Consider the following 18,740-nt stretch of genomic DNA (forward strand, 5'->3'; position numbering starts at 1 on the left):
TGGTTGTTGTATGTGTTTGCAGTGTATCTGATGATGAAGAAAAATGACTACGGCATCTCTTCTCTTTTCATCTGATTTGATGATTACAGAAACGTCTCAAACAAAAATGAGCCTTTAAGAAAGAATCTGATTGTTACAATATAAATGTGTTATGTACAGACAAAACTATACATGCCATATTCACAGCAAAAAACAAACAAACAAAACAGAATGCATTGACACAAGCAATTTTATTTGAAAAAAGTGAACTGTACAGGACGTAAAAAAAAGAAGAAGAAGAAGAAAAAAAAAAGAAAATAAATGAAATCAGTCCCAATCATTTCTTGACATGCTGACAAAGCAGCTTCCTGTACAGCATTCGACAGAGGACAAATAAAAACATATTACATCACTGTAACCAATGTTATCAGTTATCAAACCTAAACCAGTAGGCATACTCTTGGTCTCGAAACACACACAATAAAAGTATAGGTCTTCAATGTTACAATTCATGATTCAGGTTTTTTTTTTTTGCTGACTAAACCACGCCCCCTGTTGGACCACAGTGGGACTGTCACATGGCTCCTTCCTTCATGAACTCTAGATCTGTACAGCTTATCCCAAACTAGAAAATGCTAATCGAACATCTATTTAAGAATATCCCAGTAAGGACAATTTTCAGAAGCATTTCTGTTTAACTGAATTCTGATTTGACTTTCATCCATTCAGTTATAAGAATTATTTTTTTTAAACATCCACAATGGAAGTCTCTTCCCCAGGATTCTCAGCATTTGGTTGAAACGATTGCATAGCTCTGAGAGTTAGCGCTAGCCCTCTCAGGCCCTTCAAATGTTAAAGCAAAAACATAACACTGGATAGTCAAGCAAAATGTAACCCCAAGGAAATAAACTTTGTTCAGTCATTTTTAGCTGTATTGCTGAAACACAAATTCAAACATACAAGCAGTAGACGCTTTTCTTCAGATGTACTACAAATGTGGCACTCTTAATTCATCTTTAAAGATTTTCCACAGACACAAAATATCTGCACTGAATGTTATATTTCCTGACTTTGACACATTTTTGTACGGAAATTATCGAATTGCTACTAAAGCAACATTTTAGTTGGCGTAACATTTTCTGGGTCCATGCATCAAACATTTTTTTCAGCAAATTTGCAAAACGGAGCCAGATTCAAACTAAAGCATGTTCCTTAATGTTTACATCTAGACATTGATTTGACTCAATTTAAAATGTAAACGCTACATTTTTCTTGTCTTTTGTAATGCTGTTTTAGCTCATTTTGGTGCACAGGACAGAAAATATGAGAAGGCTAAGTCAAACAGGCAACTCGGGGAGCTTGCCTTGACCTCTTAATGTTTTTAACCACTCACAAAGCCCTCATATTGAAGTTGCTGCATAACTTGTGTGAATGTTTCATTTCTGGTACATTTATTAATGCATGCCTGATACATTTTTAATGGGATTCAATGGGACTGCATGATACATATTTCATGAGATTTTATGAGCAGGGTTCCCTCAGAATGAGCACTGACAGAATCTCTTGAGTTTCATGAAGCAATGTACATAATGTTTTGATATCCTTTGATCATAATGAATAAATAAGACAAAAAAAATAAAATACACATGAAACTTTAATGACATACAAAAATGAAGAAACGCAAACACACTTGCCAGCAGACACACACACACTCACTCACTCATTCACACAGACTAAACATCTACATGAGCTATGCAAGTTTGGCTACAGTGTGAGACAGCAGTTGAGTATCCGTGTTTTACAGGAGCAAAGCCAAATTCTGCACCTCGGTTTGGCACAGTGTAAATGTTGTACCAGAAGAACTGGTCACCCTTCTGCTCCATCTTCTGTTCCGCTTAGATTATCTTCTCTCCCTTTCATTTGAATATTTCAGCAGTAAGTGAGGAAGTCCACAAAGGGGAACGGAAGAAACTCTGTACCTCTTTTTAAATCCACAGTGAGTGCAACACATTGCCAGCGAGACCCTTTCCGTGTTCCTCTTGCTCACTGCTCATGCTCTTTTAGCTGCCTCTTCTTTCACTCTCACCTTTTTCAGTGTCCAAACTGAGCACTCCCACACCATCCTTTGCAATGCAAAACAAGGCCATACCACTATGAGGGGTAAACTAAAGCACCTGCCCTGTAGGTTGTCTGGGCAGGTGCTATAGCTCGCTGTGACGCACAGGAGGCTCTAGCTTGTGTGATAGGGCGGTGAGGACCTTGTCAAACTTCTCGTAACGCTCCGATTGGCTGCCCTCAGAGCCACGGCTGCCCCACAGCAGACGCATCTGAAACTCCGTCTGGAAGATGTCATGTATTTCAGCTCGTTCCTGAATTCCTGGAGAGGAGAGGAAGTAACTTAATAAGTTACACTGTAATAATGGTGGAAGAGAGGTAAACAGAAATAGAAAAAACATCTAACAAACTTTACTGTTGCAAACTTAAATAGCTAATCCAACCACATCAACAATAAACTGTGAATAAAAATATAAACTGCATTTATAAATAAAATCACAGATAAAATAAAATGTGAAAACTAAATTACATAAAACATGGATGGAAAAATTGTATTGAGAAGCACAAAATTTTTTTTAAATGGCCTAAGAGATTTCCACCCATTCCCCACCGTTTATGACCAGTTAATACCAAATGACAGACTTTGCAAACATGTGAGCCAGTTCTTTTTGCTGGTGAAGACTGTGAGACAAGGCTGAGAGCTCTGAAAACTGGCGCTTTGAGAACCGATAACTTCGTTGCCCATGCTGCTGAATTTTCCACGCTTAATGATCATTCCACGCATTGCAGTAAGTCTACAGGGAAATCAACGTAAATGTACCCAGCACTTAATAAAAGGAAGTACAACTCCCAAACCCTAAACTGTAAAATGGATTAGAGACAGATTTTGGCCATAAAATGTTTTAGCTGAACTAAGTTTTACAGCATGAAAAAAGCATCTCCACTCTGGTCTGTAGAACTGTTGATGAAAGGAGCAAGTCGAGGTCACGGTGATCAATAGCAGAATATAACGGAAAACAGATGTGAACTGATAGCTATTGACAGATTGTTCGATAATGCAGTAACTGATTCAAACTGAGAACCAGTGGAGGGATATTAAGAGGTCAATACAGTCTGCATGGTAGTAACCACACACGATTATTACATCACAGGGATGCTGTGACACTGAACACACATTTATAGCAACGCATCGAGATGTAACAACATGTCAAGCTGGCAACAACCAACTGATTACTGACAGGAAACAAGGGCTACGGCATATATTTATTACGCCACTGGGCAATAGCACCAACAAATTTGTCACATAAGTCTTAAAAATCCTACAAAAATCAACTACAGCACAAACACAAAGGAAAGATCCACTGTGAGTGACTGCAATTAACTTAACCCACTAGTCAAAACTTACATCCTGCAGTAAAAGCTACAATGTCATTAGTTTTGCAGAAACCTGAAAATAAATAAAATATTGGACTGGATATAGGTTCCTCTTACCCTGTAATTTCGTCTCTGCATTGGTTCTGTAGAGCTCCCCGTGATGTGCAATGGTGCGAGCTGCCTCTAGGTGGTACATGACTACATCTACTCCCACCTCTGCACTCTCCCAGGGTTCCAGTACATCCCCAAGAGCCATACCACGCTCCAGTAAAGACAGGACGGGAATGATGTGAGGGAAGGTGGTGTTGGACAGAGCACTGGATTCTGAAAGCACGGGATAGTTTTACTTTAGCGCTGTCGATGAATTTTTGTACAACACCAACCAGCCACAGAAATCTCACCTTTGCCGTCGTTAATATTCTTCATGAAAGGCTTGAGTTTCTTCTCGTATAGAATAGCTCCCTCTGTATGTCTTTGGCGTAAGGTTACCCATGTCTGCTCCAGACGGGATATCTGAGGGAGTGAAAGACACAAAATTAGAATGCGTTTGGCGCTAGCCTTCACGGATTTTCCACGCTAATGACGGTGGCTTCTGACTCTCTTACCTGCGGGAGCTCCAGGGCTCTCATCACAGCAGCAAAACCAAACATGTTGCCCAGGCTGCTTTTCAACTCTGCTGCTAATTGGATGGTCTTATGGAGCAGGGCCGCCCTCTCCTCCGTGCTTCCTGTACAGCCAAGCAGGTCCACAGCCATCATGATAGACATGGTGTAGAACCTGAGAAACAAAGTGACGCAATTTATTTGTTTAATACTTATTTATTTCAGAGGCAAGTCAAGGTCTATTAAAACCATCCTGAATTCACATCACTCTAGTGAAGTGAGTTGGAATAATCTGAAGGAGCCTTTTAAAAGAAGAAGAAGAAATTTATTATTTAAAGTACTCTAAATAATTTTACAAAAACTTTAGAATGGGACTTAAAGTTGAGCAAAAGGGAGCTGTAATGCGTAGTGTGATGCTTCACATTTTGTTTTATAACAAGTTTGACTGCATTCCCATGCTGTTTCATGAAAGAAATATTTATTATGGAAGCAGAGGAACAAGGGGAGTGCAGCAGAAAATCAGAGTAATTGAAGGCGATGATTTACAGAATACGAATAAGAATGGAATCAAAAAGATAATCAATAGCTGGATTAATGAAAGGGTTACTCAGTGATGCATAAAGGAAGATGTTAGAAAAAAAAAAAAAAAAGCATCTGCACCTCTCCAGTAGGTCAAGTCTCAGTTGGTGTCCATGTGGTAGTGTCAATAACTCAAGCCCTGAGGACACTCCCATCATTCTTTGCATTTCTGGGGTTACACCTAATATTCTAGCAACCTGCCAAATAAAGGAGAAGAAAGTGTGTTCACGGTTTTATGCTTATATTCCTGTTGGGCTACATGCATGTTTATTTTGGTACATAAATCTTTGGCAGTAATATGCATCTCAGTATGCATTTATGTTTAACTTATAAGTTTAAGCTTGCTGCGTTAGCTGCATGTATTTATTTCTGTATTTTCTTCGTACCGTGCAGTCCACCATGGTAATATGTTTAGCTGCAGCCCTTGCATCCACCTCAGCCAGCAGCTCTTTGACTCTCTTCAGTACAGACATCTCCAGAGGCTTATTCTCAGCCGGCATAAGGCAAGACTCATACCTGCACAAGAACGATTACACCACATTAGAAAATACCAAGGCAGCACAGGAAACGGGCACTAGCAAGGATACCAGAAGAGGCCCAACTTGCTTAAAAAAGACTGAGAGGATATGACTTTAAATTGATTACGGGGCTCACGCCGGTATCTCAGTTTGTAACCTAATAGAATTTAGTGCCTTCAATAGCAAAAATGGTCCCTGAGTGAGCACAAACATAGAGCATTGGGGCTGTGCAATTTCATGCTCATCATCTGCTGACATAATATGCTGATACCAATACATGTACTCATAATATTGACCATCCTCATTAGCAATCTGTGTATACTGTTGTAATATCAGCTGGTACATGGGATGTGATGTGTCCAAAACAACCGCAGCTTTTTTCTGCCATTTTTCCCCAGTATTGCTCACACCAATTTAGCAAATCTCCCCCTGCACCAGAATTTCAGAGGGGAACACAAGGATATCCTGAGGTACTGCCAACTCGGTGCATCTTGCCATTTTCATTTTACAAGCTTCATCTGCTGTGTCCTCTTAAGGCACCGCAAGCCCAATAAAATACAGTATCTGCTGCGTCTATGACCAGAGCAAAAAGCCTGGCCTCGGGCTGTTTCCCCACAGGATTATCAGTTGCTTACTCAAGCCTGCTTTCCACTCCGTTCATTCATGGCTTTACTGCAGGGCCTGTCAAAACTTCCTCACTCACTCATATTTTCGCACTCTATAACTAAATGTCAGCAGGTGTATTGCCCTTTGAGCAGAATATTCTTCAACATTCCCTAACTGTATCCTGACCACACGATAGGCTGGCTATTCACCCTGCTTGTTACTTGTAACACATAAGCTGGTTTTCTTTGATATCTTTTCATGTAACAGCTGCCTTCTGGCTAGGTCTAAAACATTTCAGTTGTTGATATATCTGTCAGTCCAAATTTTAAATCTAGCCATATAACACAACATATAACAAACAGAGAAAAAATTTCACATTTTTTGTGCCTACTCTTCGTCCTATGGCCATAATTCATTAAGAATTATGAAAAACTAAAAACCGAATCATAGTCATGACTTTTCCTCTCAAAACAAGCAATAATATAAGACAAATCATAAAACTCACAAATGCATTTTAGTATGGAGTATGTCCTCGTCATATAATATACAATATGGAAACACCATGAAATACAAATCCAGAAGGCTGGCTTTATGTTTCGTACCTGGATGGCTTAAACGAAGAAGATGTCTCCACTTGTGGGGCGCTGAACACCCCCTCTCCTTCCTCTCTTGCTCCCTCCACTGTCCCCTCCTCCACTCTCAATCGCTCTACGTAGCTTTTAGTTGGTGGTTTGGGGGGCCCAGAGGGACAAGGTCTGAGGTCACAGTAGCTCCCTGCTGTTTCTGAAGAATGTGATTGGTAGTTGGGATGATGGGCTGGTGAGGAGTGTGCTGAGTGAGAGGTACGTGGGGGAAATTCTGGAGGGTTGTCACTGGCTGAGGGGCTGACTTGGGGGTCGCTGGAGCGACGCATCACAGGGGAAGGAGGGACAACAGCCAGGACCCGCCCACCTGAGTGGGCTCTCTGCCTGGTGACTAAAGAGAAAGAGAGAGAGCAAAAAGGAACCTTAAAAACTCCGCTGAGTGAGTTAGGGAACATGATTATGTTTTATTTATGCGCCTGAGTCTGTGACTGTCTGGTTACTTACTAGCACTATACGCTGGAGACAATGGGGTTTCCCCGACAGGTGACAAGGGGCAACGATACTCCTGAATCTGGTCCATGCTCATTGCACAGTTCCGCATTGCGTCTTTATGGTGGTGGATTGTCGACGGGCTGCAAACACAGCATTTTTAAAGACATGTTAAAAATCTTTGGTTGCTAAGGTAATATAGGGAACCTCATAAAGCAGTGCAGCTCAGATTCAGATGACAGGAGTGGTGTGGTTAAGGATGTACGGATTTATTCTTGGTGAGAGAAAAGGGAGACGTTTTAGTCGTCATGATAAATAGATGTGTTATTTCTGAGCAAAAATCAAGTTTGTGACTTAAGCAGGAGCAAAGATGTGGAGTACAGTTTAATCTCTTCTAAACTGGTGGAAAAAAAAAATAGTCAAATAACCTTTAAGATTCACAATCGCCATTCATATCCAATCAAAACCGTTATCAGCAGTAACGCCCACTCTCAAAGCCAGTTGTTTTGTCCAATGTGCCTTACATCCATTTCATAGAAATAAGGTTAACATGTTTTTACACTGTACACAACAACGTATTTGTCTGCTCCTCCTTTGTAGATTCAATTTCAAGTTTCAAACATCCTTTGTCGCTGAAACTTGACTGATCCAGTGCAGGACTGAATAAGACACAGTGCACAGCTTCACTCTGAGGAATGATTATTAGGGAGGTGCAATGGTGTCAGTGAAGTGAGGGGTGGGGGGCTTCAGGAATGTTAAAGGTAAGTGCACTAACTCTGTGCTCAAAAACAACACCAGTGCCACAAACAAACACACACCCACACACACACACACAACCTGCAGTTGGGCACAGGTTCCGGCTCTGGTTCTGGTGTTGCCACTGGTGTCTCAACTGGACTTGGACTGTCTGAGTCACTAATCGTGTATATAACATAAAGCAACAATGACGTTACAAGACTGCAGAACATCATCAGGATTTTATTATCGTCTGTCCAGCAGGGGGTGTTTGCGGGTTGAACAGCATCTCCGCTTAAACACCAACCTGACTCCCAGATCACTCAGCTCACCTGTGAGGTATGATCTTTTCAGTTGTCAGCCCATCGGTCATAGTGACACTCCTCCTCTTGATGTACGCTCCCCTCTGACTGGACGGTGAGTAGGTAGAGCCTTGCTTGCTGTTGGAGAGGGCAAAAGTGGCTTCTAGGTAGCGCAGTGGGAGAGTTCTGCTTACTGGACAGTAGATGTGGACGCCGCTGGACTGGGAGACCGGTTTGCGTTGACCGACGTAAAACCGCACAAGCTCTTGTACTGAGTCGAAACTATCAGACTCCAACATGTACTGCACCTGGAGAGGAGGAAATAAGAAATTATGTCACGCACAAAAGCCAACTATCCCTCTAAAATTCAGTGTATACACCTTTAAAAGCACAGTGCGTAGAAGAAGCTGGTAAGTGCTTCAAAAGAAGAAGAAGACATCAATAAGCGGTGTAGCAATTAAAGCTTGGAAACAAAGAGTAACAGAGGCACAGCTGGTCAACGAGGCACACCTGTGCCAAATTAGCCTCCACATGTAATTATCTCAGTCATTAGAGGCAGCAAGAGAAAATAAGCCTTTCTAATGGATGGATTTGGCATGCACATAAACACAAATAAAACTACAAAAACACTTTATTCAGATTAATATTGCAGGTACAACACGATTGTTTGCACGCTGGTTTGAAAGTGCTCTTAGCTGAGCTGAAAATGGGAGGAAGGCGCCAAACCGGTAAAGACAGAGGACACGTTCACAGGTCAGACAAGGGTGAAACAACACTGAAGATGGATGCACAGATTCCATTCTGATGCCATCACTGGTACTGTGCATGCTGACTCAGTGGGAAAGCTCACTGAGGCATCTAAGTGTAACAGAGCCGTTGTTAATGTTATTAGTTACGCCTGTGCTTCTCCTGCTACCATCATGAAGGGACTTCATGCAACTTAAAAGACCAGTGGTAGCTTTTTGTGGTTTTCTGATCTTCGAGGACTAAACAAAAAGACATTTAAAGTACAATCCAACAAAATAATCAGGGATTAGATGATGTTTCAAGCAGTGCCGATTATTAAGCCACTAAAAGAAGAACATGTACCTTGGTCTCATTGGATTTCACCAGGACTTTACTAATCTTGAAGTGCAGCACCTCATTATCCCACCGACAGGTCAGAACATAGTCACCCACGTTGAGCAGAGAATCGCGCACAAGGAAGTCTCCATTGCGCAAAACCAGAGTCTCTGATACCTATAGATGGAGAAAAAAAATACAGAAAGGATGGTTTTAAGCTTGAAAGCAAGACAAAAAAAATCCAGGGATAAAAAGCTCACTGATCTGAGCTACAGCTTGTGTGTGAACGTTTAGTTTCTGACACTCTGGTTGTTGAACAATTGAATTTAGAGGATTGTGATTATTTATAACAATGCCTTAGGACAGTTTGTGTTCCTGAAAATAAAACAACTATCTGTCTAGCTGCCAAACTTGTCTGCCGTGCTGCTAAGGAAAGTTTGATTTCGCCATGAAGGATAAAATTGATTTTCTTAAGATGCATTTCAGAGTTCAGCACTATTTGTATAAGTTATTCTTAAATTTTATTGACAAAACAAGCAATCCAGAAAAGCAATGTAGCATTCGCAGTTAGTGAAACACCTCTGGGCTGTACATCTTGCTGTTACCAAACGCTGCAGATGGTTTCTGTGAGAAGAAATCACAAATATTGATCTAGTAGCCACACAGCAAGGAAAAAAATATATTTCAAACTCAGCAGTTTTCCCTTTACAGTAGCCTTCAAGGAGGGAGAGAAAGCAGAATGTGCAAAGCTTTAAATTCATTCAATAAAAGAAATCGAGGCACAGAATATGAAAGGCAACACAGTCCAGGGTTAGCAGTGTCACATACCAGCAGGAGGCAGTATAAACACAGGTCAAAGACTCAAAAGAAGGGCACACTATTCTTTCTCTACCATTTTCAAACATACCAACAGTATAGATTTAAAAGGATATTAACAAATATGTCTAAAAGGAAAGCCATATTGAGCAATAAACTAGAATACAACCAAAGGAAGATGATCAAGAAGGAGGAACGGGATCTATGAAAGCTAATGTACAGTAACCATCCACAGGGTGCCTGAGATCTATCCACTAGGCATTGTTTTGTAAGCAGGGGGCTGGGGTTTCCCTAAGTTTACACTGGGGTAAATCCATGAATAAATGAATAATTTATGTAAATTCAAAGAGGAAAGACTCACAGATGGTTGATTTGAATCTGTGTTTCTGTGTGTGTGTGTGTGTGTGTGTGTGTGTGTGTGTGTGTGTGTGTGCGCGTGAAAAAGAGAGAGGTTGATCAAGAGACAGAGGTCGTCTATGAAGTACCCTCCACATGTGCATGCAGTGCATCAGAGTCTGTAGCTGTGTGTCTCTTTGTATCTATGTCTTAGTCACCAGCTGTGAAATTCAATTGCGTACATCAGCAACACGCGCAGCTGTCTGTTTGGCAGAGATTCCCTCCTCCTCAATGCTAAAGCAATTTCTACTGAGCTGTGACAGATGATGGGATTCATTAATCAGTGTCACTCTGTGTGTAAAGCATTTAAACTGGGCTTTCAAAGCCAGAACTTTGGCCAAGTAATCGCTCAACTAACACTACTGGATGACAACCCACTTCAACCCACACACAAAAAACAAAACAAAAAAACCACTCCAATCGCTTCACTGAAATTCTGAATGAATTGGTAGTGAGGGAGGTGGGGGGAATACAAACCATGGCAGCATTAGATCATTAACTTTAAAAAAAAAAAGATTCATACTACGCATCCGAGAGGCTGTGGCATGAAGCCTGAATCAAAACTTTTTCAATCATATCATAGAGGGTTTCTTGATAACTCCATTCTTAAACAGGGTAGTCAAAACAGCTTTGGCGTGATTGAAGCGAGTCAGTTTACAAGCTGCAGCTAATCTTTGAGGCATCTTTGCTGGAAACTTTGCTCTGATTCTGTCCCTGATAAAAGCACAAAAACAGAAGGTAAGCTAAAGTTAGAACACTAATTTGTAACACAACAGTTAAAGCAGGTTCTGCAGTTGAGAGTGTTAGTTATCACAAACAGTGAGACTGTGTGCAGGTACTGCATCAGAAGTTGTGGATTAAAATTTCTTTCTTTTTTTAAAACTTTTGATTGGGTGGACAAAACACACAATGGGATTGCCAAATTAAAAGTTCAAATATGCACAAGTGAAATTTGCAAATTGCTCGGTTAGTACAAAACCCCAAAAGCAAAGGGTCTTCAAAGTGCAGCCAGTGATGCTGCAGTGATGGCTCTTGGTAGGATTTTATGCAGCCTGCAAGCCCAATACTGCAAGTTTTATTCATTTGCAGCTTCAGACATACTATGATGCCGTAAACAGAGCAAGACCAGGGGGAAATTGGTTGTTAATATAATGTTCCTAATAAAAGATACAGCCCATAACAGCGATCCATCTAAAGGTTAAAAAAAGTAATAAACCAGAATAAAGGAAAACTTGCATAACCTTCCAACATAAAAACCAACAAAAACCTTCAATAAAGACTTTTGATTTGTGCATTTTCCCCTGTGCATTCCTCACAGAGGAAAATGCACACCTTCATAAACTGGCAATCAGTCATTTCAACTTCAAGAATAAAAATGTTCAATTTTCAATTGCATGGATTGACAATGAAAAGTAGGCAACCCCTTACATGTATGAGTCATTCTTTTAGTTACATTTATGTACCAGTATATTATCATGCATATATTCGGGACTTTCAGTGTTGCAAGTATAAAGATTCTACATTGTGCTTCATGAAGTTTATACCTCTCTGGGTATGTGTCCATGGTACCAGCCATGGCTCCTGATGTCAGCAGGGCTCAGTTTCAGCTCCTCCTCTAGTTCTTTGCGGAGTTTCTCAGGAGGAGACTCCAGCAGGTACTTCTCCTTAGAGAACTGTATGAGCAAAAACAAGAGAAGAAAACGAGACATCAGTTAGGGGTGAACTTGTAGCTTGTACAGTGTACTTGCATGGAAAAAAAAGATAAGAGGAAAAGTCTATACATGTCTTATTTGGCAAAATCCCATAGAGATTAAGATTTATTTTCAAAGGAGATTTGAGTTCATGAATATATATATATATATATATATATTTAAATTTGAATACAAGTAACTGTATAATCAAAATAGTATGATAATGTAATATGGGTGTACGGTTAAACAAAGCATCTTTTCCATAAATACGCAGACATGCACAAAAACACACACTTGGTGTTACAGAAGGCAACACTGCAGGGAAGCATCACTGTGTGCTGCCTCCCACACAAACATGCACGCACACACACACACTGAGCAAAAACAATCCGATCGACCCTGACCTGATTACTAAGAGGAAGAAATCATCATGAGCGAGCTCTTATTATACTTATGTATTATAGAGACGTTGCTTTAGTCTGTGCAGCCTAAAGTGCAGCCACTCAGGAAGTAATTTGTGTTTTTGCAATATTACAAAAAAACCACACATTAATACAAATGCGTTACACAAATAAATGGAACATGATTCACATTTCAAAGTCACGTATTTCTTTACAGTAAATGACAAGTGTTTGATTACGTTAATTTTTATCCACATAACATAAAAAAATTACTCCTCATTTGAAACTAAATCATGAAAATGCTACGTGCTAAAGTACTCTACTATTTGCTTAGGTGAGGAAGAAAAAAAAGGGGAAATCCCACACTGGGATGCATGGGTAATGTGAAGACACCATAAGAAATGATGATTGTGGAAAGATTGAGGTCAGACAAGCGACCAGAGATGATTAAAACAGAGGATGCACATGCACAAATGTGTGTGCGCTGCACACACAAACGCTTGCACAAATTTGCACAAAGCAAGAGAAAACCACACAGGAGTAAACACAGTAAAAAGGAAATCATCTTGCCTCTGCCAATATGAAGAGAAATGAGACTAGAGACCAAAATAAACAGTAAACAGCCTTGTCACTAAGGCTAGCCTGTCGTTCCACCTAATATTTTCCCTCAGTCAGCCTCTCTTCCGTTCGGGTTCAGTGTTTTTCATCTACTTTCTCTCAATTACTCTTTTTCCCTCTTGCCCACAGTTCCTCTGTTCATTCCCCACAGTCATAAAGTTTCAGCAAGACTGTTGTCTGACTGTTGTGTGCGACAGGGAAGCAGGCAGAGACAGCAAGTGTGTGCGAGTGAGGATGGGAAACTGATGATCTCTGTGTGAAGAGTGAGTTGACTGTGTGTGTGAGATACAAAGAGCCAAAGATTCAATCTTATCGTCTCCAGGTCACTGCAAGATGAAATTATTAACTTCCTCCAGTCCCCACTCCTCTCTCCATTTTTTTTTTGCCTTCCTTCTCCAATCCTCCAGGGAAGATGGAGGAATATCACCATGGAGCCTCACTCTCTCAGATTAGATCCGAGGTGTGTATGTGTTTTTGTGTTTATGTGTGTGTGTGTGAAGGGGAGAAGAGGCCAATAAAAGAGCAGAGGGGTCAAGTGTGCAGTTATTGCTTTTCCTTGTCTCCGTGGAAACCCAAGAGAGGCCTGCCACTGAACTGATGCTCAGCAATGGATGTCGTGTGTGTGTGTGTTGTGTGTTTATATATATGGGGTTATGAGGGAAATTGAAATGTCAAGAGGGCTCTGTTTATGATACAGTTCATGGAAGAGACTCACATTAGAGGGACACATTGACAGAGAGACCAAAGAATTGACAGACGATAAACAGCATTAGATGAGGGACACAGACACACAAAAACATTGGCTTTACTGTATACTAATATACCAATAACACACGCACTTATCTCAATCATGACATACATGTAGTGCAGTAGAAATTCTCTTTGCCGTGTTTGGACACCTCTTTTGTTGTTAGAGCTTTTATAGCTTTTTAAAGCCACTTTTTAAGAGTTGTCGCTGCCATCAAATTCATAATGTGCTAATATTTTTCATAAACAGTTTTTTCCATACACAGTACATCAGTCAAAAATGGTGCCAAAGGGAAAAAAACAAATAACACAAATACAAATATAAGCAGTGTTCTCTTACTTGAATTTGCTGTTGGTTTAGCAGCTTCACAAAAAGTACATGAACAGATTTCCTTTGAAGGATGTGTACATACTGAGCACGAATTCCTCAACAAAACAGTCATATAGGATAACAAAAAAACCCAAAAAACTAAACAAAAAACAGACTAGTTGCATTATGAGCCAACAGGCAGACAGACAGGAGGAGAACAGAAGCCACCACACAGCAGGAACAGTCAGAAACAGACAGACAAAACAAGTAGCATACATAAAGACAAGACATCAGACATTCAAAAAGGCACAGAGGCAGACAGACAGACAACAGAAACTCATTAATGTAGACAGCGAGGCAGACTTGCAGGGAGACAGGTAGCCCATTAGGGGATGAGAGAGTTTGGGCAATTTAGCAGCTGATGCAGGACTTTGCTTCCCCAGGGGGTTAGGAGAGGGAGAAGGATTGGTGTGTGTGTGTGTGTGTGTGTGTGTGTGTGTGTGTGTGTGTGTGAGTGCATGTGCACGCACAATTCCAATGTGTGTGATTGTGCATTCATCCATGTGAATGCGCAATCACACACATGTGTGTATGTGTGCATAGGGTAAATGTGAGCTCTTGGGTGGTGCTTTTAATGGTTGGGGTTCTGTTCTTGAAGGAGGCTGAGTTGATGAGAAAGTAACTCAGGCTTTAAAAAAAGATAAAAGCACGGTTAGGATAAGGAGGGTTTCATGGAAATGGTGTATAGCTTGAACATGACTAGGGGGAGAGTCAGGAAACAGGCGATAGGGGTTAGGGTTTTATGTGTGAAAATGAGGTACAGATAACAACACAGTGCAATCCATCACCTAATTTACACCAACATGCACTTGAGCCACTGCTCCTCACAGCAGGCCAATTAGACGGTTTCATCTCATGACATCACCGCACTCTCCCAGAGTGAAAATTGACACCGCTATCTAGTGCTGGGCGATATGACGATATATATCGTGTGGACGATAGAAAAGTGTCTATCGTGCCATTTGTCTTCTATCGTTTATATCGTTTCTAACCCGAATTTTACAAATTATTACATAAAATATATCATTAACCCTTTACAACCGGTCGGAGCAGGCAAACTCCGTTTTGCCTAACTATTTTTAAATCCCTGTAGAACTGTAACCACGTAAGGTAGCGCAATAATGTTTTTTTTGCATATGAAACCGTAGGAGTTGTACTTACATCTTATTCCATTAGCTTGTCCTAAGTCACGGTTTTCTTCTACATATAGCTTTGCAAAAAATTGCATAAAAAGCACTTCCAGCAACAAAAACATAATATTCCAGACTTGCAGCAACAAAAACACAATATTCCAGAAACACGCTTTGCCGATCCGATCAGCTGTTCATAACACTTCCTATGTTGGAATATAAGTCAGCCCAACTATCTTATGTCCGCCATTACCTGTCCGAAACCGGAAGTGACGTCATGTTCGCGGAAAATGTAGTTTTTTAAGCTTCAAAGTCTATGTTGGTGTTTTTAAAAGTCATGTTTGACTTTATGCTTTTCTGTATCGTTTCTGGGATGCTTAGAAGTCAAATTACACTGTTGTAAATAGTTTATTTTGATGCACATGCTGTGTTTTTGCAAATTTGCATTTATTTATTTTCATTTTTCCTGTAGTATATAAAAATTTGTGTATCTCAAAAATAAAACTATGAAGACACTCAAAATAAATAAATGTAAAGATAAGCTCTGGCGGACTTGGTTCTATTGTAGGTCTTAAAGGGTTAAATAGCCTGTGCAAATATATTAGTGTTGTCTTCTCACTATACATACTCTTAACTTTATGCAAGAGAAAATAAAGTGTAAAAAAATGATATTTTTTGCAAAGAAACTCTGTCTTGTGGTTTCGCAACATGGTGCTGCTTTACATGCACCCGGATTTCCGACATGCTTTACAGTAACTCAAAACAAAGACTGCACCCTCTCCACTCGCTGTTTAAAGACTGCATACTTTCCAGATGACCACAGGTCAGGTGGTATATCGTGATATATATCGTTATCGTGATATAAAATAATTCATATCGTGATAAATATTTTTTCCATATCGCCCAGCACTACCGCTATCACTCAGCATCAGTGGGAGAGAAAAAAAAAGAACCACCCAAAAGGAAAATGAAAGAGATGATAATGGGGAGAAATGCTAAATATATGCACATATTTATACATATATTATGCATGCACACTATTTTTGTTGTTTGTGTGTTTGGTTCTATTCTGCCTGTTAATACAAAACTGGATATTTCCCGCGTTTATTATTTTGCTTTCCCAGATCCTTTTTCAGTTAGTGTTCAAAATATGAACACTCTACAAGTGTAAGTGTGGGTATGGTGATGTCAGGTCGAAAATATAAAGCCACAGGTATTTACAATGCAAAACACAGTGGGGTAGAGCGTTAACTCAGGCACAAACCAGCGTGTTGCTGTTTGTGCTTGAAATCGCTTCTTTGCTAATTTTTGCTGAAGGAGCACAATGCCAAGTACCTCGAGCAATTTGAAGTGATACATCTACAAACAAACCACCAGAAACTAAGCCATCAGTGAGAAATGAAACGGAAAATGTTTGCTGACAACTATAAAAAAAAACCTTCAGGGAAACAAAAATAAAGTCCCTGGAATTTAGCAGCGTGGATGTAAGGCGGGAAAAAAAAACCAAACAGAAGGACCAAATTCCAACAGGCACAACCACCGACAAAGGGATGAATGCACTCTAAACAGACTGCAGCACTTGGATCTGAGCTCATGTCAGAATACACCTCCTTTCTTTTTCAGCAAGTGGGCTGGCCTCTCACCCCACCGTCATGGTAACACTCTGAGCTGTGGTGGCACTGGCGGTTTTAGCAGGAGGGGTGGGATCCCACCTCATCTGCACACACCAACTCTGAGGTCAGGGGTCCAATTCCAGAAGAACCTTTTTATTCCTTGATCCGCTTTCTTTTCCTCCTCCTCACTGCTCCCCTTCAGCCACATCTCCTCTCACTGGAGGCGATAGAGACCCAGTTCATCGTATAAGTAGCCGTCAATCCTCCTATCTCCGATTACAAACCCCCACCCACTCTGCCATATACACATTGTAGGGGTTTATGTGTGCATACGTGGCCAATATCACCCCACTCCAGCCGGCTGTAATCCCTCTGTGCCCTCCAGCCTGATCTCCACTGTTATATTCACACTGGTCTCTCATGGGTGTAGTAGTCTTTAAGTCGCATGTAAAATGATATGAGCATTAGAGGGTAAAAGCAGGTAACATAAGCCTTCTTTATTTTTTCTGAGCAAGGTACCAGCAGCGTTGAATCAAAGCTAATTCAACTGCTTTTGCAATGATGCAATAAAGACGGCTCAAAAGTGGATCTGATAATCTCGTTCGCCAGTTAGAAAGTGAAAAAGAAGCATGGTATGTGTGATGTGTAGTGGTTTGCTCAAATGTTTTAACCACATTATCTACAACGCACGTTAAACTGCTCTAATCACTCTCTGACAATGCAGTCAGAGAGGATTGTGCGTTAATTAGAGGAATACTCTATCGTCTGGTGAGTAATTAAATATCTGCTCAAGTCAAAAAATAAAAAAACAAAAATGCAATGATAAAAAAAAATTACCTTTTTTGAACCGACCTTGATTCAACCAGAGCCCAAACCTCTGTAACATTTAACAGGAATGAACCTTATTAACATTTTTTGGCAGTGTGCCTGGGAGTTTGTCAGACTACCGGTAACAGCTTTTACAATTCATCTTTCTCTTATAAGCAAGCTTACATGCCATTTTTATGAATGAGTCAGACACCAACAAAAAGAAAAACAGAAGAAAAAAAAAGAGGTTTGCTTGTAGTTTCCCCATTTCAGTTTAACATAATAAGTTTTCTTATTATGTTAAATAATAAGTGCTGTAGCTTGCTTGGCTGAGCAGGCAACCCCCATACTATAGGAGAGACCTGGGTTCAAGTCTGCCAAAGACCATTTCTATCATGTTATTTGCCCCAAATCTATACCTGCTGTCCTGTCAACTCTGTGAACCATCGTGTTGAATAAAGGCTAAAATCCTAGAATACAGCCTTTTCTTGAACAGTGGCCTGAAACTTGACCTGAAGTTGTCTATATGAGGTCCTTTAGCTAGGCATGGATGATGTTTTACTTCAGGAGAAATGTTGAAAGTTAATCTAAGGAGCTTGGAAAGAAAAGCGTCTGGTCTTCTTGAAGTTGCTTGAAGACGTTTCACCTCTCATCCGAGAAGCTTCTTCAGTTCTAGGGTCAAATGGTGAAGAGTCCCAGATTTAAGTACTAGGGGAGTGTCCCCCCAAGAGGGTCATGAACCCCTTGTTGATCTTCTACCCAATCACATGAGCCAAGGTGTGAAAACAGGTGTAGGTCACAATCAGCCAAGATTTTGGGTGAACTCATTGTGAAACCTAGCCCCACCATATCATGTGATTTCGTGAGGTCAAATGGCGGGGATGTGAGTGGGCGTTAAGGCGTCTGGGAAAGGATCTCAAACCTGGATTATAGATGGCAGCCAGTTGATGTAGTAAACCAACCCCTCTGTTCAAAGATGGTTGTTCCCAGTGGACATAGATGGCTTCTTTCACTCCTCTTTCAAACCATCTGACTTCTCTGAACAAAATGTGAATATTGGCATCCTCGAAAGAGTGACCTTTGTCCTTTAGCTGCAGATGGACAGCCGAATCTTGTCCCATGGAGATGGCTCTTCTATGTTGTGCCATGCGTTTATGAAGTGGCTGTTTGGTCTCTCCAATGCAGAGGTCTGAGCAATCCTCGCTACACTGTACAGCATACACTACGTTGCTAAGTTTGTGTCTTCTTGATTACAGCAATTGTCAA

The 18,740-nt window shown here is 40.6% G+C and overlaps 1 protein-coding gene across 2 annotated transcripts in view; it reads right to left on the reverse strand.

Moving 5' to 3' along the window:
- Positions 1-211: 211 nt before the first annotated feature.
- sh2d3ca (SH2 domain containing 3Ca) overlaps positions 212-18,740 on the reverse strand; it is a 60,534-nt gene continuing 42,005 nt past the window's right edge. For both annotated transcript variants that reach the window (XM_063478749.1, XM_063478750.1), the window contains 12 exons: positions 11,642-11,770; positions 8,913-9,062; positions 7,854-8,131; positions 7,624-7,701; positions 6,802-6,929; positions 6,316-6,688; positions 4,976-5,105; positions 4,671-4,786; positions 4,014-4,185; positions 3,810-3,921; positions 3,526-3,732; positions 212-2,356 (listed from right to left, as the gene is read on the reverse strand). In XM_063478749.1, coding sequence (XP_063334819.1) covers positions 2,181-2,356; positions 3,526-3,732; positions 3,810-3,921; positions 4,014-4,185; positions 4,671-4,786; positions 4,976-5,105; positions 6,316-6,688; positions 6,802-6,929; positions 7,624-7,701; positions 7,854-8,131; positions 8,913-9,062; positions 11,642-11,770 — 2,049 coding nt within the window. In that variant the 3' untranslated portion in view covers positions 212-2,180. The remainder of the gene's footprint in view (positions 2,357-3,525; positions 3,733-3,809; positions 3,922-4,013; positions 4,186-4,670; positions 4,787-4,975; positions 5,106-6,315; positions 6,689-6,801; positions 6,930-7,623; positions 7,702-7,853; positions 8,132-8,912; positions 9,063-11,641; positions 11,771-18,740) is intronic.

Source organism: Pelmatolapia mariae, linkage group LG7 (genome assembly GCF_036321145.2).
Source record: "Pelmatolapia mariae isolate MD_Pm_ZW linkage group LG7, Pm_UMD_F_2, whole genome shotgun sequence".
NCBI classification, from domain to species: domain Eukaryota; kingdom Metazoa; phylum Chordata; class Actinopteri; order Cichliformes; family Cichlidae; genus Pelmatolapia; species Pelmatolapia mariae.